This window comes from Rutidosis leptorrhynchoides, chromosome 4 (assembly GCF_046630445.1).
Source record: "Rutidosis leptorrhynchoides isolate AG116_Rl617_1_P2 chromosome 4, CSIRO_AGI_Rlap_v1, whole genome shotgun sequence".
NCBI lineage: Eukaryota > Viridiplantae > Streptophyta > Magnoliopsida > Asterales > Asteraceae > Rutidosis > Rutidosis leptorrhynchoides.
Window position 1 is genome coordinate 592,804,059 of NC_092336.1, and position 26,868 is coordinate 592,830,926.

General features: G+C 38.8%; 1 protein-coding gene across 3 annotated transcripts; it reads right to left on the reverse strand.

Annotated features, from left to right (window-relative positions):
• Positions 1-26,551, reverse strand: LOC139845612 (auxin-induced protein AUX22-like). Of its 3 annotated transcripts, none has more exons than XM_071835871.1 (3): positions 26,159-26,551; positions 24,578-24,653; positions 1-252 (listed from the first exon to the last, which is right to left on the reverse strand). In XM_071835871.1, exons 1-3 carry the CDS (start codon positions 26,457-26,459, stop codon positions 249-251), a joined length of 381 nt encoding a protein of 126 aa, XP_071691972.1. In that variant the 5' UTR covers positions 26,460-26,551; the 3' UTR covers positions 1-248. The 3 variants fall into 3 exon arrangements, with proteins under 3 accessions (XP_071691972.1, XP_071691973.1, XP_071691971.1); XM_071835872.1 differs by lacking the exon at positions 1-252 and adding an exon at positions 8,417-8,551; XM_071835870.1 differs by lacking the exon at positions 1-252 and adding an exon at positions 22,633-22,855.
• Positions 26,552-26,868: the final 317 nt, after the last annotated feature.

Consider the following 26,868-nt stretch of genomic DNA (forward strand, 5'->3'; position numbering starts at 1 on the left):
CTGCATACGTTTTTATGATACAAACCATAATCTTTATTATAACCGAAAGTTTAAACAACATAATAGTAGTAATGATTATCGTTTAGCGATAATCTTAGTCTTACAAACTTTACATTTGATAATAACAATACGATTTCCAACATATTTCACATTACAAATCTTTCGGTATGCAGTTTTATTTTTGACACAAATATGCATACTCCAAATCCTGCTTAAATTCGGCATAATGCAGCGGAAGCTTTTAATTATCACCTGAGAATAAACATGCTTAAATCGTCAACATAAAGTTGGTGAGATATAGGTTTAATGCTAGCAGCGTTATAAATATAGACCACAAGATTTAATATACATAAACGTTTTAATAAAAATATTCTAAGTGGTTGAGCACTTGATAACCATACTTAACATTTAATCAACGTCGCATATTCCCTTTATTATGAAATCTTACTACACCGTACCAAGTGTAGTCACCGAAACGAAGTACTGTGCAACCGTTGAATACTGGTCGTCCAGTCCGGTTGGGGTTGTCAGGCCCGATAGATCTATCAACAGGATTCGCGTTTACAATACCGCATGTAAATAGTAGTTACCAAGTTACAGGGAAGTATGCTAGTGGTACAACTCAAAGTAGAATATATATTTTTAATCACTTGTGTCCATAACGTAAATCATAAAATGCATGTATTCTCATCCCGAAATATTTAGAGTTTAAAAGTGGGACTATATACTCACTTTTGCCTTGAAGATATTTAACACGACTTGGTCTCCGATAGATATCACGAACCTAACCATATATATAATATATTAACATATTTTCTTTTCAAATAATCGTTACATATATACTTATAATACTTTTAATATCTATTAGTCCGTAGTTAGCAGTCCGATGTTAGTGGTCCACAATTAGTTGCTCAATAAAATAAATAAAGACCCCATCATATTCGTATTGATCAGAATTAATCTCGACCCATGGTACCATGTTGTCAAATGACGTGTTGCGTACATAAAGTACCGTGTTGTCAAATGACGTGTTGCGTACAATCATGAGGTCTTATAATTAATCTTTCTCGTGTTGTTTACGGGTGGTCCTGAAATATATAAAATCAAATTATAAGTAAATATATATAAAATATCATATTAATTAGCAAAGATATGATTAGTTTAGTTTTACTCCAATTAATTTCGTAGCTAAACTAGCTTCGGATACCCAATTTTGTTTTAGCCGTAGTTTCTTCAATATAACTCCGTTTTTGCTGGTTCAACTTGCCACTTCCTTGGATCGAGTCATTATTTATGAATATGAACTGTAAATACCTTAGTTTGCATTCGAAATCACAGGTTATAGGTCAAACTTTGGTGAATCTTATGAAAGTGATCATTTCCGTCATAAAAACAACATCTAGATGATCATTTTTATAAAAATACTTACACTTTGAGTTATACCATGAGATTTTTATATATTAACATATTCATAATAAATATCATTTTTCCAGAATATAAAATTCCAATTCAAAGTTTAAGATGGTTTTTAATTATCCAACCCAAAACAGCCCCCGGTTGCACTCCGACGACGTAGATTCAGTTTTAAGGTGTTCTTTGTAAAAACAAGTTGTATCTTGGTAAGTTAGCATATCCTTATGATATATTACAGATCTTGAAGTGTTTTAAAAGTTAAGTTAGAAGGATCTATTTAGTTTGCGAACAAGTTTGAAATCATTCAAACTATGTTCTTGTTGTTAAAATTTTATATAACAAAATAAGATAGCTGTATGAATATGAATTGAATAAGATTATGAACAAGGTTACTATCTCAAGTTACTTGGACAAAGTTACTGCAAAAGATAATAAATAATCTTGGAATCAAAGAGTGGTGGAGTTAGATCAAAAGGTTGGAAGTAAACTTGTATACTTGGAAGGATTATTGAAGTGTTCTTGAAAGGAATTTCTTATGATGATTAAGGCTTGTTTTTGAAGCTAGATCTTTATGGTTACTTGCTGAATTGATGTGGGTTTCTTATGGCTTGTAAGTAGGTGAGTTAGAGAGTAATTGGAAGTGAGAATGGTGAACTAGAAATGAAATGGGGAGAGCCCTTAAAAAACGTGAATGGGGAGACAAGGACAAGATTTTTAGTTTGTTATTTTGTAATAATATCCATGCTAGCTTACAAATCCTAGTTACCTCATATCTAGGGCAGTAATATGGCAGATTAAGATGTTGATTTGATATGTATATACCAATAGTAAATAGGTATAGAAGCTGGGTATGATACGGGTACATATACCCTAGATATACGTATAGAAATCTTGAGGAAACGGAACGAGAATTCAAATATAGCTATCTTTTGTGAATATACTTATATTATTTTATGTATATAAGCCCTTTAAAAGTGATTAAATACATATTTATACGATACTTGTATAAGCATTATAGGTTATAAGTATATATGTCAAAGAACGTTGCGTATAGTTATCGTTTTGAAAACTTAAGTTAGTAGTTTCAAAGTATACTTATAACTCATTGTTATTAGTACACAATGAGATGTTAAACCATCCTTAGATCATGTTAAATATATATAAATACGTATATATACACAAACGTATAATTATCGTATGTTATATAGTTAGTGATATCATCGGCCAAATTGGACGGTCAAACGTTGTGTAAAACTCTTTTCAAAAACGCAAAACTCAACAATTTGGATTGCTTATCATGTTGGTAATGTTTAATTTATGTAAATATTAATCTCATATGTATAAAATGATCGGAAAAATCCGGGTCGTTACAGTACCTACCCGTTAAATAAATTTCGTCCCGAAATTTTAAAGTTGTACCTATTTTGCGTTCTCGGGAAAAAAATGTGGGTACTTTTGTTTCATCTGATCCTCTCATTCCCAAGTAAACTCGGGACCCCTTCGTGCATTCCAACGAACCTTAACGATTGGTATGTTGCTCTGCTTGAGTTGTTTAACTTCACGGTCCATGATTTCGCCTGGTTCTTCTATGAATTGTAGTTTCTCGTCAACTTGGATTTCTTCAAGAGGAATGGTGAGGTCTTCCTTTGCAAGACACTTCTTAAGGTTTGAAAAGTGAAACGTATTATGTACTCCGGTGAGTTGTTATGGTAACTCGAGTCGATAAGCTACCGGTCCAATGCGTTCGATGATCTTGAACGGGCCTACATACCTTGGGTTCAGTTTACCCCTTTTGCCGAAACGTATTACACCTTTCTAAGGTGAAACCTTTAGCATAACCATGTCATCGATCTGAAACTCTAATGGTTTCCTTCAGACATCGGCGTAGCTCTTTTGGCGACTACGGGCTGTTTTCAATCTCTCCTTGATTTGTACTATCTTCTCAGTAGTTTCGTGTATGATCTCGGGACCAGTTAATCGTCGATCTACTAATTCATTCCAACAGATAGGGGATCTACACTTCCTTCCATACAGTGCTTCAAATGGTGCAGCTTTAATGCTCGCATGATAACTATTATTATACGAGAATTCTGCTAATGGTAGATATTTATCCCATCCGTTTCCAAAATCGATCACACATGCCCTGAGCATGTCTTCAAGAGTCTGAATTGTTCTTTCACTCTGCCCGTCAGTTTGCGGATGATATGCGGTGCTCATATCCAAACGAGTTCCCAGGGCCTCCTGTAGTGATTGCCAGAACTTTGATGTAAATCTACTATTACGATCGGATATAATGGAAATAGGTATTCCATGTCTTGAAACAATTTCCTTTATGTATAATCGTAATAGTTTCTCCATTCTATCCGTTTCTTTTATAGGCAAGAAATGTGCTGATTTGGTGAGACGATCAACTATTACCCAAATGGTGTCATAACCCCATGCAGTCTTGGGTAACTTCGTGATAAAATCCATGGTAATACCGTCCCACTTCCATTCTGGGATTTCTGGTTGTTGAAGTAACCCTGACGGCTTCTGGTGTTCTGCTTTGACTTTGGAACAAGTTAAACATTCCCCAACATATGTTGCAACGTTTGACTTTAGATTAGGCCACCAATAATGCGTCTTAAGATCTTGATACATCTTTCCAACTCCAGGATGTATCGAGTATCTTGTCTTATGTGCCTCGTTCAATATCAACTTCCTTAATCCACCCAACTTTGGTACCCAAATACTTTTTGCAAAATATCGAATTCCATCTTTCCATATAACGAGTTGCTTCTCATACTTCTTCATTATTTCATTTCCTATGTTTTCTTTAGTAAGAGCTTCTCGTTGAGCCTCTTTGATTTGTGAGTTGAGATTCATGTGAATTTTTATGTTCATTGCTCGTACTCGAATTGGCTCTCGTTCCTTTCTGCTTAGAGCGTCGGCCACTACATTCGCTTTCCCGGGATGATAACGAATATCACAATCATAGTCGTTTATCAGCTCGACCCATCTACGTTGCCTCATGTTCAGCTGTTTCTGATCGAAAATATGTTGAAGGCTTTTATGATCGGTAAACACAGTGCATTTAACCCCATATAAGTAGTGTCTCCATATCTTCAATGCAAACACGACTGCTCCCAGTTCTAGATCATGCGTCGTATAATTTCGCTCGTGAATCTTTAATTGTCGGGATGCGTACGCAATAACTTTATTTCGTTGCATAAGGACGCAACCAAAACCTTGTCGCGAAGCGTCACAATATATCTCAAAATCATCGTTCCCTTCAGGTAACGATAAAATAGGCGCCGTAGTCAACTTCTTCTTCAGTAATTGAAATGCACTCTCCTGCTCAGAGGTCCATTCGTACTTCTTTCCTTTTTGTGTTAACGCTGTCAATGGTTTAGCTATTCGGGAAAAATCTTGAATAAACCTTCTATAATAACCAGCTAGGCCCAAAAATTGACGTATCTGCGTTGGTGTCTTAGGAGTCTCCCATTTTTCAATGGCCTCAATTTTAGCTGGATCAACCTGAATTCCTTTGCTACTAACAACGTGGCCAAGAAATTGCACTTCTTTTAACCAAAATGAACACTTTGAAAATTTGGCGTATAACTGTTCTTTTCTTAACAATTCTAATACCAACCTTAAATGCTGCGCATGCTCTTGCTCATTTTTGGAATAGATGAAAATATCGTCAATGAAAACGATAACAAACTTATCTAAATACGGACTACAAACTCGATTCATGAGGTCCATGAATACAGCTGGCGCATTCGTCAATCCAAATGGCATGACCAAAAATTCATAATGACCGTAGCGTGTCCGAAAAGCAGTTTTCGGAATATCTTCTTCTTTGACGCGTAGTTGATGATAGCCCGATCTTAGGTCTATTTTCGAGTAAACACATGATCCTTGCAGTTGATCAAATAAGTCGTCAATTCTCGGTAGTGGATACCGATTCTTGATAGTTAACTTATTTAATTCATGGTAATCTATACACATTCGGAAGGATCCATCTTTCTTCTTGACGAATAAAATCGGAGCTCCCCACGGTAAAGTGCTCGGTCGAATGAAACCACGGTCCAGTAATTCTTGTAACTGGCTTTGTAACTCTTTCATCTCAGATGGTGCAAGTCTGTATGTAGCACGAGCCACTGGTGCAGCTCCTGGTACTAGATCTATTTGAAATTCTATAGATCTAAATGGAGGTAATCCCGGCAACTCTTCCGGAAAGACTTCTGGAAAATCTCTTGTCATAGGCACGTCGTTGATGCTCTTCTCTTTTTCCTTCATTTCGACTTTATTAACATGTGCTAAGATTACATAGCACCCTTTCTTCAAGCACTTTTGGGCTTTCAAACAGCTAATGAGTTTTAGCTGTGAGTTACCCTTCTCTCCATAAATCATTACCGGTGTTTTATCCTTACGAGGAATGCGAATTGCCTTCTTGGCACACACAACTTCAGCTCCTATTTTGGACATCCAGTCCATGCCGACTATTACATCAAAACTTCCTAATTCTACGGGTATCAAATCAATTTTAAGCGTTTCTCCGGCTAAATTTATTTTACAATCACGGCAAATTTTATCGGCTTTAATTAGTTTACCATTAGCTAACTCAATCATGTACTTAGCATCTAGAGGTAATGATGAACAATTCAATTTAGCGTAAAAGTCTCTACACATATAACTTCTATCGGCACCAGTATCAAATTTAATAGATGCTGATAAGTTATTAATGGTAAACGTACCCGTAACAAGCTCCGGGTCTTCACGCGCATCTCTAGCATTAATAATAAATGCTCTTCCACATGCAGGTCCGTTATTCTTCTCTGGATTCGGGCACTGGCTCTTATAATGACCCTGTTTCCCACACCCATAACAAGTAACAGTGGCCAAGGCAGTTCTATTTGCATTGGTGGCAGGAGTCTTGGTGTCATTTGTAATTGTAACGGGAACCCTACAATCTTCAGTAAGATGACCCCTTCGATTACAATTGTTGCACACCACATTACAATAACCAGAGTGATGTTTGTGGCATTTGTTACATAAAGGATTTCGTCCCTTGTAACCTAAGCTTGAACCACTACCCGCACCTTGCGTGGTTTCTTGTTTCTTGTTGGATTGTTGATGATTACCTTCCCACTTTATTTTGTTTTCCGATTTCTTGACATCGGTGTTCTTATCCAGAATAATCTGGTCCATCAACTCGTTTGCCATGGTGATGGCTTCGTGAATAGTCTTGGGTTTCGATGCTATAACATTTGCCTTGACATTTTTAGGCAAACCATCTTTGTACAGTTCAATCTTCCGTTCTACGGTTGGTACCAATTCAGGACATAGCAAAGCTAATTCCATGAATCGCTGATTGTAGTTGGTGAGTTCAGTGCCAACAACTTTCAGGCTTCGTAATTCAGTTTCCAACTTCCTAACCTCGTTCCTTGGACAATACTCGTTGATTAGCATTGTTTTGAATTCTTCCCATGGAGTATCATAAGCTACATCTCCTCCTACGGCCTTCACATAGTTTTTCCACCAAGTGAGTGCACTATCTTGTAGGGTGCACGATGCATACTTGGTCATGTCCTTCTCAATACAACCACTGATTTTAAACACAGACTCAATCTTTTCAATCCACCTGGTTAAACCGACCGGTCCTTCTGTTCCAATGAATGATGAGGGCTTGCAACCTTGAAAAGTTTTGTAGGTGCATCCCACACGAGGATTTAGGTTAACTGCAGCACCTCTTGCAACCTCGACCCATAACATTCTGTTGTTCACTCGCTGGTTGATGAGTTCCTCGATTTCTTGTTCCATCATTCGGTTCAATCGCGCCATAATCTTCAATAAGAATGAAAAAATAATTATTCACATGGAATATTATAGATGTAGTGTGTATTTACAGTACATCGTAGCTTATTAATAATATGAACCAGTTATTATTATAAAAGTCTTTTCTTCTTATTAGCGTTTTATAATTATATCTAGGGTAGTACCTACCCGTTAAAGTTCATACTTAATAGCTTAGTACGAAAATCAATTACTACCACCCAAATAATACTCAACCATGGAAAATTATTGCATTTCACCCTTCACTATTTTACATATGCTTATCTTACATCAAACATTAAACAAACCACACTAGTAATATTATACAAAACGTTATATGATCCCATGGTTTAAAACAACAGCGCATCATTTAACCAAAACGTTTGTGTTCAAAGAAATCGCTTAAAGGTTATCCTGGCTGTCTCCCTGCGTTTTGGCTGAGGGGCTGAAGAACTGGATGCCGGGATAGAACTAATAGGAATAGTAGGAATAGGGGTGGAAGTGTCTGGTGAAGTTGGTGCCACAACATCCTCACTAAACTCGGGATTTGGATTTTCCAATTCAGTAGCCTTTCGTTTCTTTCCTCGTTCGAACTTGTCTTTCGTAATTTCCTGTATTTCTTCCTCCTCAGGATCACTTTCCGGTTCCTCTTCAATTGATTCATCCGGAAATTGTGAGTCTTCCTCAAAGGTGTCGTTTTCATCATCGGATAGGTTAATGACTGGAACACTATCTGAGGATTCTGGTTCGGAGTCGCTGAATGTGATAACAAGTTCTAAGCCAGACATCTATCACACAACAACTAGCACGTTAGTACCACATAATCTTTACATATTAATTTTTAACCAACAAGGATAAGCAATAGTTTTCGAAATCAAACACGGTCAAAGTCCAGACTCACTAATGCATCCTAACAAACTCGATAAGACACACTAATGCAAATTTTCTGGTTCTCTAAGACCAATGCTCTGATACCACCTGAAGCGTCCCGTTCATATCGAATTGAACGTCACGTACTCATTGGTGTCATTGCGAGGTATTGACCTCTATATGTGACATTTTTAAAAATATGCATACGTTTTTATGATACAAACCATAATCTTTATTATAACCGAAGGTTTAAACAACATAATAGTAGTAATGATTATCGTTTTGTGATAATCTTAGTCTTACAAACTTTACATTTGATAATAACAATACGATTTCCAACATATTTCACATTACAAATCTTTCGATATGCAGTTTTATTTTTGACACAAATATGCATACTCCAAATCCTGCTTAAATTCGGCATAATGCAGCGGAAGCTTTTACTTATCACCTGAGAATAAACATGCTTAAATCGTCAACATAAAGTTGGTGAGATATAGGTTTAATGCTAGCAGTGTTATAAATATAGACCACAAGATTTAATATACATAAACGTTTTAATAAAAATATTTTAAGTGGTTGAGCACTTGATAACCATACTTAACATTTAATCAACGTCGCATATTCCCTTTATTATGAAATCTTACTACACCGTACCAAGTGTAGTCACCGAAACGAAGTACTGTGCAACCGTTGAATACTGGTCGTCCAGTCCGGTTGGGGTTGTCAGGCCCGATAGATCTATCAACAGGATTCGCTTTTACAATACCGCATGTAAATAGTAGTTACCAAGTTACAGGGAAGTATGCCAGTGGTACAACTCAACGTAGAATATATATTTTTAATCACTTGTGTCCATAACGTAAATCATAAAATGCATGTATTCTCATCCCGAAATATTTAGAGCATAAAAGTGGGACTATATACTCACTTTTGCCTTGAAGATATTTAACACGACTTGGTCTCCGATAGATATCACGAACCTAACCATATATATAATATATTAACATATTTTATTTTCAAATAATCGTTACATATATACTTATAATACTTTTAATATCTATTAGTCCGTAGTTAGCAGTCCGATGTTAGTGGTCCACAATTAGTTGCTCAATAAAATAAATAAAGACCCCATCGTATTCGTATTGATCAGAATTAATCTCGACCCATGGTACCATGTTGTCAAATGACGTGTTGCATACATAAAGTACCGTGTTGTCAAATGACGTGTTGCGTACAATCATGAGGTCTTATAATTAATCTTTCTCGTGTTGTTTACGGGTGGTCCTGAAATATATAAAATCAAATCATAAGTAAATATATATAAAATATCATATTAATTAGCAAAGATATGATTAGTTTAGTTTTACTTCAATTAATTTCGTAGCTAAACTAGCTTCGGATACCCAATTTTGTTTTAGCCGTAGTTTCTTCAATATAACTCTGTTTTTGTTGGTTCAACTTGCCACTTCCTTGGATCGAGTCATTATTTATGAATATGAACTGTAAATACCTTAGTTTGCATTCAAAATCACAGGTTATAGGTCAAACTTTGGTGAATCTTATGAAAGTGATCATTTCCGTCATAAAAACAACATTTAGATGATCATTTTTATAAAAATACTTACACTTTGAGTTATACCATGAGATTTTTATATATTAACACATTCATAAGAAATATCATTTTTCCAGAATATAAACTTCCAATTCAAAGTTTAAGATGGTTTTTAATTATCCAACCCAAAACAGCCCCCGGTTGCACTCCGACGACGTAGATTCAGTTTTAAGGTGTTCTTTGTAAAAACAAGTTATATCTTGTTAAGTTAGCATATCCTTATGATATATTACAGGTCTTGAAGTGTTTTAAAAGTTAAGTTAGAAGGATCTATTTAGTTTGCGAACAAGTTTGAAATCATTCAAACTATGTTCTTGTTGTTAAAATTTTATATCACAAAATAAGATAGCTATATGAATATGAATTGAATAAGATTATGAACAAGGTTACTACCTCAAGTTACTTGGACAAAGTTACTACAAAATATAAGAAATAATCTTGGAATCAAAGAGTGGTGGAGTTAGATCAAAAGGTTGGAAGTAAACTTGTATACTTGGAAGGATTATTGAAGTGTTCTTGAAAGGAATTTCTTATGATGATTAAGGCTTGTTTTTGAAGATAGATCTTCATGGTTACTTGCTGAATTGATGTGGGTTTCTTATAGCTTGTAAGTAGGTGAGTTAGAGAGTAATTGGAAGTGATAATGGTGAACTAGAAATGAAATGGGGAGAGCCCTTAAAAAACGTGAATGGGGAGACAAGGACAAGATTTTTAGTTTGTTATTTTGTAATAATATCCATGCTAGCTTATAAATCCTAGTTACCTCATATCTAGGACAGTAATATGTCTGATTAGGATGTTGATTTGATATGTATATACCAATAGTAAATAGGTATAGAAGCTGGGTATGATACGGGTACATATACCCTAGATATACGTATAGAAATCTTGAGGAAACGGAACGAGAATTTAAATATAGCTATCTTTTGTGAATATACTTATATTATTTTATGTATATAAGCCCTTTAAAAGTGATTAAATACATATTTATACGATACTTGTATAAGCATTATAGGTTATAAGTATATATGTCAAAGAACGTTACGTATAGTTATCGTTTTGAAAACTTAAGTTAGTAGTTTCAAAGTATACTTATAACTCATTGTTATTAGTACACAATGAGATGTTAAACCATCCTTAGATCATGTTAAATATATATAAATACGTATATATACACAAACATATAATTATCGTATGTTATATAGTTAGTGATATCATCGGTCAAATTGGACGGTCAAACGTTGTGTAAAACTCTTTTCAAAAACACAAAACTCAACAATTTGGATTGCTTATCATGTTGGTAATGTTTAATTTATGTAAATATTAATCTCATATGTATAAAACGATCAGAAAAATTCGAGTCGTTACAATTATAAACTAAAATATTTAGATCTAACAAAATAAGTGAAGATTCAAAGCTAGAAAGCTTGAATCTTCCATGTTCCTGAAGGATTCAAACCCAAGTTTGAATCTACAAGTTATAACAAGATCAAAAAGCCAAAAAGCTTGATCCAAGTATGATGATGATGATGTCGTGTATGAAAGAAGAAGAAGAAGAGAAATAAAACTTAAAACTTACAATTTTTAGAGTGAGAAAGACTAGAGAGAAAATAAGAGAGCAAGTGTGTGTAAATTGTGAATGAGATCAAATGTGAAATGTGAGGAAATAGCTTGGTATTTATGGGAGATGAGGGTAGTGGGGAGGCCTCTTGGCCGTCGGTCATGGGGGGATACAATAGGGACAACTTTTGCTTTTTGGTTAATGGTGGTCTAAAGTTGGTGCTTATGTTGGGATCCCATGTAACATTAGTGATAATGGTAAACAAAAATGCTAGTATGTTGGCTCTTGTAAATGGGCATTTGTCTTACGTATAAATGAGTCATAATCTATTAATAATTAGGCTAATTAAATAGTCCACTAGCTAGAGTAGGGGGGCTAAAGTCCAACAAGATAGAAAGTCCAACAAGACTAACTAGTGAGCATAAGTAAATTACTAAGCGTAGACGCGTAGTTAAGCAACCAAAAGCCCAAGTAATTGTTATTAGAAAATAACAATTAGTATTACGTAGTCATAATATCCCAATTATGACAAAAGTTAAACGTGTACCAAGTGCATAGCTCGTTTCAAACGTCAAGTGATATCAACGGTCGTAAAAGCATTCGGGGATCAAGTTAAGTGATTAAACACTTAATAGCACATTGTAAGATGTTAACCAAAGTAATTATCATGAAATATGATTCTAGAGCATAAACTCGTTCAGTACGCACAAATACGCAGTTTCGTAAAAGTAATAAGCACAAAAGTATAAGTCGAAAAAGTCGGGTGTAGCCAGGTTAATTATGGTGTAATCTAATTATTCCGTAAAAGAGAATGATAGAAAAAAATATGTTTTTGTTTTAAGTTCTTTTCATCTAAACACGTACTAATTATAAAGGAATATAAATAATTAAGCGAATTGATCATGCATATTTTTACCATAGGGTTTAACATGTCTGCTCAATACTTTAGTGGGGTTTAAGGATCTTAGAACGAGGCTCTCCGGTCCGGCTACCGTGAATAACCCTGGCCGACATGATGATGTCGGCGGGGTGGTCAAGTGATTAAGTCCACCTTTAATGACGATCGTCGATTAGAAGGCCCCAAATAAGGTCGTAGGTACTAGTTAATCAAGAAACTAACCTGTTAACCTTTGGAAGACGCTCGGCAATGTTGGTTACGTAAGACGTGTATTAGATGATGATTACGTAAGGTGATTGTGTTAAGAATGATATTTAGGGTTTGTATATATAGGCAAACCCTAATTCTAGAACCATCCGAGATAATGGCAATCCTTTCCATAACGAACTCCCCCGAATCACGGATGTAATTATGGAAAAGATATTTACTTGATAGCCAAGTAATCGATGTACCGGGAATAAAGGCATTATATACGAATCCGCATACCGCATAACGCACATGAACACAAGCATACGCACACTAGTGGGTGCCCCCATACATATGGGGTGCGCATGCGGGTTGCGGTATCATTATGTCCCCCCAGTTTGATGTTATATGGCCCAAGACATATGATATCAAACTATTAAGCGGAAAAAACAAGAAAACGGCTAGTATTCAATGTTCCGCGTGCGTTTCGAGGTCATTTAATGCCTGTCACTGTCGCAGAAGCCGATTCGGCTGACAAGAGGTAAAGTGGCAGTTAGCAGGCGCGTGTTAGCTACGCGCTCATAGGTAACAATACCCAACTGACATCCACGCGCGCACTTAAAATGCAACCCGTTGATCGCGTAACACGTGTACAGCCATGACCACACCATTCCACCCCATGACTCCAAATCTTCACTATAAATAGCCCCAATTCACACACATTTTCATTTTTCTGCTTCAAGCTTCCCCAATACGCTGCTATATTCAATTCCGATCAAATCCTAAATACTCCGGCCACCGTCTAAAGGTTAGTAATTCTTCAATCACTCTATAGAAAATGACTAAGGCTAACGAGACCTATGTAGATAGTGTTAGATCGATTATAGAGTAGAAACACATTGATAACATAGTCAAACAATACCCACCGTTAGCGAAGTATAATCCGGTGCCACCTCTGTCTAATCAGCGTGCTCACGAGCCACCGGAGAAGAAGGTGGCCATCTACGAACATGCGTTCAAGCATGGCAACTTTAGGGTTCCCCCCTCCGACTTCTTCCTAGGCGTACTAGATCACTTCAGAGTGGGATTAGGGCAACTACACCCTTATGCCATAGGTAAAATAGTATTGTTTGAGATGTGGTGCGTTGCACTCAACAAGGTACCGCTGGTTAAAGTTTTCTGTCATCTATACCGCTTAGCCAATCACCATAAATCCTGGTTCACCTTCTTCGCCCGACAAAACTTTACCAAGACCCCAAAGTCGAATGCGGGTAACTGGAAAGAAACTTTCTTTTACATCGACCAAACTGTAGTTGGTACCAATTTTTCGCAAATGCTTATATGGTGCGAGAAGGTGGCGAAGGATGTGAACAAAACCCCAGTCCTTGATGACGAGGAAACAAAACTATTGACAGAGTGCGCTAACGCACAGCTGGTGCACCTGTCATACGGGAACGTGATGCTGCGGTTAGGGAAGATATCCGCACACTGGCCATGGGAAGATGTGCGTCCAGCCATAGTCGGACCGGATGGAAAGGGTAGGAATAGTATCATCACGTACTAACATAACAGTTTGCTATTTATACGTGCTAACGCATGCGTGCATGTTTGCAGATATGAAGATGAAGAAAGTACTGACTGCGAAGGAGATTGCGGGCATCGCCTTCCGCAAGCAGAATGTGAACCAGCAGTTAGAGCAGGAGAAAACTGGCGAGAATGCACCTGCCACATCCGGTAATAAGCGCAAGGCCATCGAAGCCTCCCAACCCCAACAGAAGAAGAAGAAACTCACTCCCAAACAGAGGGAGGACAAGCGGAACGACAACTTCGTTCCCATCAAACCCCGTTCTGCGGATCTACCTCCCCCATCTTCTGGTAAGAGTTCTGCTTTCGGGCATACTGCACACTTAAGTTTGCATTTATTTAACCATTTATTAATACGCAGAGCATGCTGAAGAGAAGCATCACACCCCACCGCAGGTCAATTCGGACCTTGAAGCTACCGCCGAGTCAAAGGACAAGACGATACACCTGGACTCCGAGTCTACACCAACCCCGCCACACGGTAGCTTCCCATTGGCGAACATGGCGCAGCTCACCCAGTCATCGGCGGAAAATGCCGCAGAGCAATCCGCCTTCCTCCAACAAATCTTCCCGGCTGAGTTCCGCAACCAACTAGCCGCACTGCCCTTTAATCAGGCGCTCAACGCCTTCATCCAAAACGGCCTTGTCTTTTTTGGCATGGTTGCGGATCAAGCCCTCCGTTCCACTAACTTGTATCAAGTGGCCGTGTGGAAAGAAACAAAACTAGGGCTAGTGCAAGCGGGGGTTGATCAGGTTAAGAAAGACAGGGATGCCGCAGAGGAGGCGCGCAAAGCGGCGGAGGCGACTGCGGCGGAAACAAAAACCGCCCTGATTGAGGAAAGGAAAAAAAACCGCGAGCTGGTTGGTGTGGTTGACCAAGCTAAGGGGGAGACTGAGCATCTGCGGGTGGAGCTGGAAAGGGTGAACAGGGAGAAGGATGACGCGGTGACTTGCCGCGAATTGGTAGAGGTGGACTTATCAAAGCTTCGCACCGCCCTTCCTACCATTGCGCAGAAGGTGATGGATTCTGGGCCCGTATCCGACAAGTTTAACGCCTACGTTGAAGCGGTGAAGGACCACGAAATCAACAAGGCAGTGCTGGAGGTGATCCAAGCTTGCGGTTTGACACCGTCGTACCCTGACATCGTACAAAAGAAGCTAAAGGAGGGTACGGCTGCGGTGGTAATGGAGGCGAAAGAATCCATCACAGCCATCCCAATCCCCCTGATCAATGCTTTTGCTGTGGACCCGAATATGTCGGTTGACGGGTTCCTCAAGGAGGATTATTAGTGTTAGCTTGTAGTCATTTGTGCCGTAAGTCCTATGTTCAGGCAGGCAATTTGAAACAGACGTCATGTAATATCTTGATTTTGTATATATGATATTATTTTGTGCATGCGTTGTGTATTAATTGTTTATATATCACGAATCAAAACAATTAGTGGACCGCATGCCTAATCACATGGTTAACCAAAACTCATGCGCATACGCAGGTACTGCGTAAAATAAACCAATATTTTAGCCATTTTACCTTTAACAATTTAGACTCAAAAGCTACTGCGTTATTGCTTTGTCATGTGCTAGAGGTGCACTTTAGCTGTATGGTAAGTAACGCAACTAAAAACAAACCAATGCTTTTATACTTTGAGTTCCTCAGGCAAACCAATGCGAGAGTAATTACGCACAAGCAAACCAATGCTTGTAGTTTTAAGTCGACTTGGCAGCCATCTAGTCTATGTGGCGCTTGGCTAGGGGAAAGCCAATTCCCTTTGCCTGCCGTTAATATCTAGCCTTGTAACCAAACAGGCTTCTGCCGTACCTGGGCTAGAGGACACCCCTTAAGTAGGCAGGAAACGCATATAAAAAAGAGAAAGACACATCAAAAGTATGCGCGAGTAAATATTTAATTGGCATTAATAATGATTACAACCGCGACACATCCAAACGGACTGAAAATACATAGAAAAAATAATGCGCTAAAATAAATTGGAGTGATCAGGTCCATCCAGCTACATATAACATTTTTTCAACAATGTCGCGTGCCAAGTGCGTTTCACAGGTTTTCCATCTAATGTCTCGAGATGGTATGCCCCGGTGTTGCTTGCTTTTGCCACCCTATACGGACCTTCCCAGCGGGGGCCCAATTTCCCAGTATCCTCCGCATGACTTGCGTCATTCTGACGCCAGACTAAGTCCCCGCACTTATAAGAGCGCGAACGCACACGCTGATTGTAATACTTTGCAATTTTCTGCTTGTTATTGGCTTCGTTTACCGCCACAGAGAGTCTGCGTTCTTCAAGCAGATTAAGATTTTCCCGCAAAGCTTCTGAGTTATTTTTTTCGTCAAAATTCTGTGTGCGGAACGTTGGTAACCCAATTTCTGCGGGCACAACAGCTTCTGATCCATAGACCAAACTGAACGGAGTCTCACCAGTGCTTGCTTTGGGCGTTGTACTATGCGCCCACAAAACCTTTGGTAGCTCATCCACCCAACCAATGCGACCATGACCTAATCTAGCTTTGATTCCAGCTACTATGTCCCGGTTGGTGACCTCGCACTGGCCATTCGCCTGCGGATGCGCAACGGAAGTAAAGGTTTTCTTAATATTAAGCTCTGCGCACCAACTACGAAAAGGATCCCCCGCAAACTGTGTACCGTTATCACTAACGATTTCGTTTGGTATGCCGAATCGACAAACTATGTCTTCCCATACAAAATTTCGCACCCTCTTTCCTGAAATCGTTGCCAGCGGTCGCGCTTCAACCCACTTAGTGAAATAGTCGATTGCAACAATCAAGAATTTGATGTTTCCTGCATGTGCAGAGTAGGCGTAAGATACTGACGTAAATATCATACGGTATAAAATAAATGAGAATATTACCTCGGCCTTTTGGAAATGGTCCGACTATGTCAATTGCCCATTTACAGAATGGCCATGGTGAGGAGACTGGTATCATAGGATGCACAGGTGCCCTGCTGATAGGTGCATGTATTTGGCAAGATTCGCATTGCTTCATTATTCGCGCGGTATCTGCGTATATAGTGGGCCAATAATAACCTAGCCGCATAATTTTTGACACAATAGACCTGTGCCCCGAATGAAGAGCGCATGCACCTTCATGCACCTCGTGTATAACCTCCTCTGCCTCTTTCGGACCAATACATCTTAAGTGCGGCCCTAAATAATTTTTTCGATATAGGACGTCACTCTCAAGGGCATACAATGGTGCCTTGGTGCGGACGTTCTTCGCATCAACGGAATCCGCATGTGATGTGTCGTCCCGCAGGAAAGCAATAATAGGTGTCATCCATGTTGAGCTGGATTCCTCAACAGGTGCAACCAAAGGCATCATAACAATGGATTTCACATGCAGTTCTTCTATAAGAACTTTCTTCCCCAGATGATCGAAAGCCAAAGCGGCCAATTTGCTAAGCGCATCCGCTTTCTTATTTTTGCCCCCGCATTACGTGGGAGATTTGAAAAGCTTCAAACTGGTCAGCGAGGTTATGAACAAGTGATAAATATTGCTGCATGGCAATGTTGTGCGCTTCAAATTCCCCGCTGACTTGACTACATACCTGCTTTGAATCCACATAAGCATGCAGAATTTTAACATTCAATTTATGCGCAATGCGCATACCCGCTAACAGAGCCTCATATTCTGCTTCGTTGTTCGTAACAGCAAAATTAAACCGTAGCGCATATGTATGCTCTTCGCCATCTGGACCAGTTAAAATTACACCCGCGCCCGCGCCAGCTGCGCTGCAGGCACCATCGGTGTATAACTCCCATGGTGACAAAGTTGGTGCAGGCGTATCTTGATGTGCTGCTGATGCCTCGACATCCGCAGGTAACTCTGCTAAGTAATCCGCAAGTATTTGACCCTTAACCGCGCTTCGCGAAGAAAAATTTATTTCATGCTCCCCTAACTCAACAGCCCATTTAGCCATTCGGCCAGAGATTTCAGGTTTATACAGCACCTGAAACATAAGATGATTGCGTTAGTCAATGCGGTATTCCCGGTCATTGCCGCAAATTAGGTTTTTACCAACCTGCTTGATCGGCTGATCAGTTAGAACCACAACTGGGTGTGCTTGAAAATATCGGCGCAAACGCCGCGCCGTGTGGACTAGCGCATATACTAGCTTTTCTATTGGCACATAGTTTACTTTGCTTGCTGTCAGCGTCTTGCTTACAAAGTAGACCGGCATTTGCGTCTGAGAAAACCTCAGCATTAATTGTATATGAAATAAATAATTCATAAGCAAAAGGAAATGGATTACCTTTTCACGATCTGCGATAAGATCCGAGCTGATAGCTTCTTTTGATGCCGCAAGGTACAGCGTAAGCGTTTCTCCTCTTACTGGCGCGGTGAGTGTTGGTAATTCAGCGAGCACCTTCTTCATCTCCTGAAAGGCTGATTCTGCTTCCTGAGTCCATAAAAAGTCTTTTTTCTTTAAACAATTCTTCAAAGTATTGAAGAATGGCAATTGCCGCTCTGCGGCCTTCGACAAAAACCGCGTGATTGCCGCAAGCTTCCCGGTGAGACTCTGCACGTCTTTCTTTGTCTTTGGAGATGGCAAACTATCAATGGCTTCAATCTTTTTGGGATTTGCCTTGATTCCCCACGCTGTCATCACATGACCTAGAAACTTGCCTTCCTCTTCCCCAAAACTACATTTGAGCGGGTTAAGTTTCATGTTTATCCTGCGTAGAGACGCAAATGTTTCTAGGATGTCCGCGAGCATTTCTTCTTCAGTGTTGCTCTTAATTACCAAGTCGTCAATGTACGCTTCAAGATTCCTACCAATTTGGTGTTTGAATGCCGCATCAATTAAGCGCTGATAGGTTGCGCCTTCGTTTTTTAATCTGAAGGGCATCTTCGTATAACAGTAAATACCTTGCGGCATATGAAAAGCAGTCTTGTCCTCATCTTCTGCAGCCATTAAGATTTGGTGATAACCCTTGTACGCATCTAGAAAACACTTGTACCGGAACCCTGACAGTGATTCCACTTTCCAGTCTATTTCCGGGAGAGGGTAGTTGTCCTTAGGACACGCTTTATTAATGTCTTTAAAATCAACGCACATCCGCCAATTACCATCAGCCTTTTTGACTAACACAGGATTAGCAACCCATGTCTGATACCGCATCTCCCGCAGGATGTTTGCTTTGACAAGATTATCTACTTCTGCGCACAACCAATCACTGCGCTCAAGAGCCATATGTCGCTTCTTTTGTCTAAGGGGCGTGAGTGATGGGTTAACATTCAATTTATGTTCCGCAATGTCTCGCGGTACCCCCGTCATGTCTGATTCACGCCACGCGAAAACATCTGCGTTAGCGGTCAATATTCCGTGCAATTTGGCCTTTGTTTCGGCTGACAAGCCTGCGCCGATTTTAATCCGCTTATCTGGATGCAAACGGTTTGCTATGACCGTACTACTTGCGAGTTGTTCTCCTACGCTGGGAATGTTTACAGGCACAACTGAACCACACAACTTGATTGTTTGATGTGAAGCAATTGTGGCAACCCCTCCCTTCGTAAAAAACTTTATCAAACCATGCACCACCGACGGTATAATGTTAAAACGTCGTATGAAATTTTTCCCGAGCAACGAGTTGTACCGCGAAGTTGAACGAACCACGTAAAAGTTAACTAACTCGTGTCTAACCAATTGCGGATTCTTGTCATCCGCGAGTTCTATTATTAGCTCTATCCGGCCTAGCGGCCATGAGCTTTCCCCGGAGAACCCAGATAACGTAATATCGGACTGGCGTAGCTGCGTTTTAACTTCTGCAGGGAGGAAACGATAGCAATACTCGTACATAATGTCCACGCCACTCCCGATGTCAATATGCATGCGTTTAACTTGTACTCCGCAAATAGGGATGCGACACTTGATGATAATGGGCTCGTTAACTGTGTCGATTGACATTACAGGAGGAAACGTGATTGGGAGAAATTCCCAGTCATGATGATCATTGTACTTTCTCCGCTGGCTAACTTTCTCTGCGTCGACCATATTAATGGTTAAGTCGGCGTTTTTTATTTTATCAACTTTTTGCCATGCGAAAGTTTTAGCCTTCGACCCTTCTTCTGCGGATTTTCCCTTGTCCTTCTTAGGTGGTTTTAGGTGATCCAATTTACCTGCGCGTAGTGCCTCGAGGACTCGTTCCATCAAGTTTTTGCATCAATTAGTGTCATACCCGTGATCGTCATGGAATTCGCAATACTTTGTTTTATCCCGCTTACCAAATTCTGTAAGCGGAGTTGGAACCGCAAAGGTTGCGCACACTGGTTCGGTTGCCAAAATTTCTTTTGCCATTTTAGACAAACTTTTAAGTATCGCATAGTTCTGATTATTGATGCCGCGCTGATTATTGTTTCGATAATTACCACTTGATTTCCCTTTATCATTCCTGATAGGACCACCGCTAGGATACCTTTCGCGAGAGTTGTTGCCACGATTTTGATCACGCGAACGATCATCATCGTCTTTCCTCTCGTTGCGTGAACTAGCTGTTGGAATATCATTATCTTCGCCACTCCGCATATAGTCATGGCATTCATTAAGCGCTTCAGCATAAGTTGTTGGGACCGTATGACGCAGACGCCTTACCAGTGTTGGATGACGTTCTGAGTTTATACCATGTATGAGTCCGGAAATCTGTTGCTCTGGCTTGAGATCTGGTATGCGCAGACACTCATTAGTATATCTTGTGAGAAATTCACCCAAAGATTCCTTGGATTTCTGCACAATATCATGACATTCGATATGAGTGCGTTTGCGTGGCCTCTGATTCTGATATTGCAGCAAGAATTTGGTCCGCAGATCCATAAACCCGGCTATACTACCCGCCGGCAGTTTATTAAACCATTCACGAGCAATACCCTGCAGTGTCATTGGAAATATCTGACACGCAACCGGATCCACCCAACCTTGAGTGCGAATTGCGCCTTCAAAACGCTGTAAGAAGTCATCTGGATCAGTTAAGCCATTGTAAGTACCCAACGTATGAGGTATCTTTGGCGCAGATGGAAACGGATATGCAGTTATATGCGGAGGAAACTTATCAAAAGTAGTTGGTAGCTCAAAAGGTGGTTTAACAGGGTCACCTTTGAGCCCTGCGAAGAAACGCCTCATCATATCCTGAACAAAATCAGGTTGTGAAAATAGGTGGACCATGTCAGGAGGTGCCGCCTGCATAAATTGGCTTGCGAGATTCGCCTGCCCTTGAATATTTTGCCAAGGCTGCCCTGGCGTCTGCGGATACAACCAAGGCTGATTTGGAAAAGAAGGCAGGCTTGCCGGCGCAGAGTATACGGGTATCTGAAAAGGTGCCAAAACCTGTGGCGCAGATGCCTGCGAGACCTGAGGATATGCCGCTATAAGCCCAACTGTATGCGCAGTGCTTTGCTATTCTGCGGTTATCGGCGTCCAATGAGAATTGGCATCCGGAATGACACCGAACCCCCAACTATTAAGTAATGCCTGCGCATCCGCAGGAGTCAAAAACTGCGAAATTGGACGCGGTGGTTGCCAAGGTTGCAACGGTGTAAACGATGAATTCTGCTGAACACTCTGCGTCTGCAGAGGGATTGAAACCGTGGTACTATAAATAGGTACCTGGCCGCAGCATACTACGTGCGGGCCCACTGTTTCACCGCTAGTGCCTACCAAGATGACCCTTGGATCCACTGCGGAAAAATCCAACCGCGTGGTGGTAACTGGCGAGTTTGCCCTTGGCGGTGTAATCCCATCTGGATATATCGGCTTATACCTCTGAAAAGGCTCGCCGGATACAGGTGGAAGATATGGCGCGTATCCCGCCCCCGTAGTCATAGCCTGCGTATGCTGACTGCCAGATGGTGTGTTTTGATTATCCATTTGAGTACGTTCCGACGAGTCCCCGGAAGTCATGATACAGTTAAAAGAAAAAATTCAAAAAATTTCGTGAATAATAAGCCTTATAATTCAAAACCTTTTAAAAGAGAAAGCAATTAAACAGTTTTGAACTAATTCAACTCTCAATGAAAGCATCACTTGATCATGCATATTTTTACCATAGGGTTTAACATGCCTGCTCAATACGTTAGTGGGGTTTAAGGATCTTAGAACGAGGCTCTCCGGTCCGGCTACCGTGAATAACCCTGGCCAACATGATGATGTCGGCGGGGTGGCCAAGTGATTAAGTCCACCTTTAATGACGATCGTCGATTAGAAGGCCCCAAATAAGGTCGTATGTACTAGTTAATCAAGAAACTAACCTGTTAACCTTTGGAAGATGCTCGGCAATGTTGGTTACGTAAGACGTGTATTAGATGATGATTACGTAAGGTGATTGTGTTAAGAATGATAGGTAGGGTTTGTATATATAGGCAAACCCTAATTCTAAAACCATCCGAGATAATGGCAATCCTTTTCATAACGAACTCCCCCGAATCACGGATGTAATTATGGAAAAGATATTTACTTGATAGCCAAGTAATCGCTGCACCGGGAACAAAGGCATTAGATACGAATCCGCATACCGCATAACGCACATGAACACACGCATACGCACACTAGTGGGTGCCCGCATACATATGGGGTGCGCATGCGGGTTGCGGTATCATTACCAATTAAATAAGAAAAAATCACCTCCTAACATAAAATAGTCCCACCATCTTACAATTACCTAGTAAATTGTTAATATATATGTTTATAATGACAATTAAAAACATAATCTACAAACAATAAAACTTCATTGCTTAACATATTATTATTTATTATTAATTAATATTAATTATAGCTCGATCATAATCAGTTCATTTTGAATCCTTAATCATCAAGTTTTTTGTTTGCAGTCCATTATCCACCCCCCTTTTCTTCATCCTCAATCTCTTGCATGTCTCTGTAAACATCCTGTAATTAATTCGAGTTATATTATTCGTCAATGGATTATATGTATCAAAAGACTAGTTAATAATAGCAAAAAGTAGTAGTAATTGGGAATTCGTTGATCGAACTCCTAAGGATAAAATAATAAATTATTCATATTACATTTAGTCATTTAAACTCAGTTTATTTTAAAACGGACAAACATATACTCCCTCCGTCTCATTCCAATAGTCCAGTTTTGACTTTTAAAGTCTTTTTTGCTCAACTTTGACCTAAAATAGCTTTATTTGTGTTATATATTATTTGATGAAAGTTATACCAATGAAAACACATTTGAACATTAATTTATTCATATAAATTTCATCGAATAATATATAACACAAACAAAAAATTTAATACAAAAGACTTTGAAAAAAGAAAGTAGACTATTGAAATGAAACAGAGGGAGTATGATTTTTCTGTTTACACTACTTAAAGAGAGTGGTTATATTTTTACTATAGATGTACCCAGTTTGATTAGGTTATTTCATGATTTTGACCTAATAAAGTTTGTTGAGCATGTAGAATATGTATAACATCTGTTTCGGGCATATCATTTAGGGATTATCACAAAAAAAAATTCATTTTTTGACCTTTTTTGCGTGTGAGCTCAAAAAATAAAAAAATTGTCAATTTGTCATCGCAAGGAGCAAGGTGACTCTTGCTTCCTTGCGCATTGCGTCCTTACGACCTTGGTTTCACTGGGAGCAAGGAGCAAGGTGCCTTGCTCCTTGTTCCCAGGTGGAAGCAAGGACGCAAGGTGCAACTTGCTCCCTTGCTTTCAAGTAGAAGCAAGGACGCAAGGTGCCTCTTGCTCCCAGATGGAAGCAAGGACGCAAGGTGCTTCTTGCTCATTTGCTTCCACCTGGGAGCAAGGAGCAAGACACCTTGCTCCCAAGTGGAAGCAAAGGAGCAAGAGTCACATTGCGTTCTTGCTTCCACCTAGGAGCAAGGAGCAAGGTGCCTTGCTCCCAGGTGAAACCAAGGTCGCAAGGGCGCAAGGCGCAAGGGAGCAAGAGGCACCTTGCTCCTTGCGAGCGCAAATTGGCAATTTTTATTTTTTTGGGGGTCTCACGCAAAAATGGTCGAAAATAGGTTTTTTGGTGATAATCCCTATCATTTAAGGCTATTTTAATTTAATAATAATATAAAAGAAATAATACAATAGCATCATAATAAATCTATAAAAAAATTGATGTTGAAAATAATTTCCCTATATACTAAAGGGTATCAAAAATTGTGTCGTTTTGTTCAAGATTTTTTTTTGTAAGCGATGAAACTCTTCTAAGAATGAGCACATTGGCTCTCTATAGAAGATAAAATATCGGGTAATCAAGCTCCTCCGAATGCGAGATCTGATACTGAGTGAATTGCGTTTTATGCATACCCTAATTATACCTTTCCCTTAAAAATCTCTAATCTCTCCCCCAACACCTTCTTCATTACTTTCCTCCCAAAATAAACATTAACTTCTAAACTTACAAATGGTACTATCCCTATTTAATACTCATGAAAATATGCATTGGGTAGGGGCTGGAAAAAACGTACACAACAATATATGTACTAGCTTTCATTTGTTGCATTGTTTGATTAATGAAAGGAGGACACATTTTAATCAAAAAATAATTAATAATTAATTATATAATATAATCTAATACAAATTGAAATTAATATATATAATTTAATAAATTTGGAATTGAAGCTTACCTCCAAGGTACGTCCCCCACAAGCATCCAATCTCCATCCTTGTCTTCATAAATTGGTGTGTACTCGGATGTATCGCCTATATTTATAAGTTGATTTAACAAAGTGCATTAGTAATGTCATCTAGTTATTAATTACTCATCCGTCCAATAAAAAAAAAGTCCACATTAAATGTCCTTTACTCAAAATAACTCTATAACATATTAAGTGTTATATATATGTTGTTATATATATAAGTCATCAAAACATTTACTTATCATTTTTTCTCTCATTACCTTATTATGGAAACTAATTAACTCGAATAACATATTAAGTAAAGGATAAATTAGACATTTTAAAAACATATCATAGATTAAACTTTTTTTTTTTTTGTTGGGGAGCACTTTTGTGATACGGGGAGGGTATTCAATAATTAATTGATACAAATTTCATTAAAGAGCCTGTGTACATGATGATCATCTGTAAATGATAAAACACATACAAATGTCGTTTGGTAATTAAATAGTTTATTTTATATAAAGTCTCGATGTACATTTTGCTGAAACGTTAATCGTATTCATCGGCCCCACAATTGTTATGGTGTTCCCGCATGCACAATATGATGGAAAGGTTAGCTGGCGGGGGTCTACATTAGTATAATCTCGATCGGGTTAAATTAACAATTAGAATTAATTAACACAGACGTTTCAAAAGAAAAACTAATTAATCTGCAAGTTTTATGGAACAAATTTGGCCAATAACGATAAACTAGCTTGTAGTAACTGAAGACTTTGTATTACAATTCGATCGCTACATAGATTTTCAGGATACTAAGGCCACATGCAATGTTTAGTGAAAGGGCCCGTTAACATCCGTGAGCCCAATCACAACCACCAAAAGCAATTTGTTAATGGGATCGTTAGTTATGCTGGTAACATTGCTAACGAACAAGTTTGTGGGCTCCACTTCAATTTTAAAGTTTTTTATATGTATATTTAGAGTTTTAAATAATAATTAAATATGGGTAAAGTGGGGTGGTGAAGTTTATGATTGTGAGTGTTTAGTGAAAGGAATGTGAAAGAAATGTTAAAAGGTTTGTGCTGATGTGGCGCTGATGTGGCGGGTAAAAGTAGCGTGAAAGAATAGAACCATTGCATGTGGCCTAATCGTATTTATAAATTATAGATACAAATTAAATATTAATTAAGAAGTATTATTTATAAGGTTAATTGAATTTCTCTTAGTATATACGTAGTATATCTTTTTATATATATTTACCGAGTGACATTTGACACAAACAGATTATAATAATTCATTTACTAGGAATGAGAAAAACCCTAGCAATTAACCGTAATTGTAAACTAAAACAGTTCATATTATTTATTATTGTAATTGATTTTTAACATACATACCGTATTAGTTCAAGCAAATTGAACACCTACAAACGTTAACCAAGGGAATTTGAAGAGGTAGAAACTAAAATGAACTATTTTTAAGAACTACCAAATATACAATTAACACACACATATGATAGGCACAAATATTTACATATGATAATGCTTCAAGTGAGATTTGAACTTAAGAGATATTAGAAAATTAACTTACCAAGACCAAAGAGGTTCTCAAGGGCCATAACGAAATCTGAATACCCTCTGAAACTATTGATATCAATCTTTCGAAGAAAAGGTGCTCCGTCCATGCTCACTTTCACATACAGTTTAGTTATCGTCCGCTTTCTATATGAACAAACTGGTGGCCACCCAACCGCCATCTCATTATTCCGATCGCTCCCATCGCCAACAATATCTAAAAACATCCTCGTTTTCTCATTCCTCTCTCCGCCACCACCGCTCGGTAGCCCTAGTCGCAACTCGGTGATCTCAAGCCCAAACCCTTCCGTTTCCATAAATCTCAATTTACTAGGGCTTTTGTTTTGTTTTTAAATTAAGATAGAAGCAAATGAGTTGTGTGTTGTGGGCAATAGTTGTTGTTATATATACACTATATTTATAATATAAAGTAATTAATATATATGTGAATGTATATTAAGAGAGTGGACAATAAAAGAGCAATGGGAGGACAATCATGTTAGATGTCGGTCACATGAGATACAAATGTGGGACTCATATTACTAAATGTATTCCAACCAACGAGACACTAAAAGCCCGGCAATTATATAAAATGAAATTTCGATGTTACTATTAGGCAACATTTTGATCTTATAATATATATGATCGTATAAAGATATTTTAGGTATTCATTTGTGGCCGTGTGATATGGTTTTTTGTGGGGACAAACCATGTGATTTTTGACTT

What these genes read in the sequence shown, in the direction of transcription:
- LOC139845612 (XM_071835870.1), bottom strand. Translation starts at nt 26,459, where the DNA reads ATGGAAACGGAAGGGTTTGGGCTTGAGATCACCGAGTTGCGACTAGGG. An exon ending in TGAGAACCTCTTTGGTCTTG is followed by an intron (nt 24,654 to 26,158) that starts GTAAGTTAATTT and finishes TTATAAATATAG; the next exon opens with GCGATACATCCGAGTACACA. An exon ending in GTGGGGGACGTACCTTGGAG is followed by an intron (nt 22,856 to 24,577) that starts GTAAGCTTCAAT and finishes AATTAATTACAG; the next exon opens with GATGTTTACAGAGACATGCA.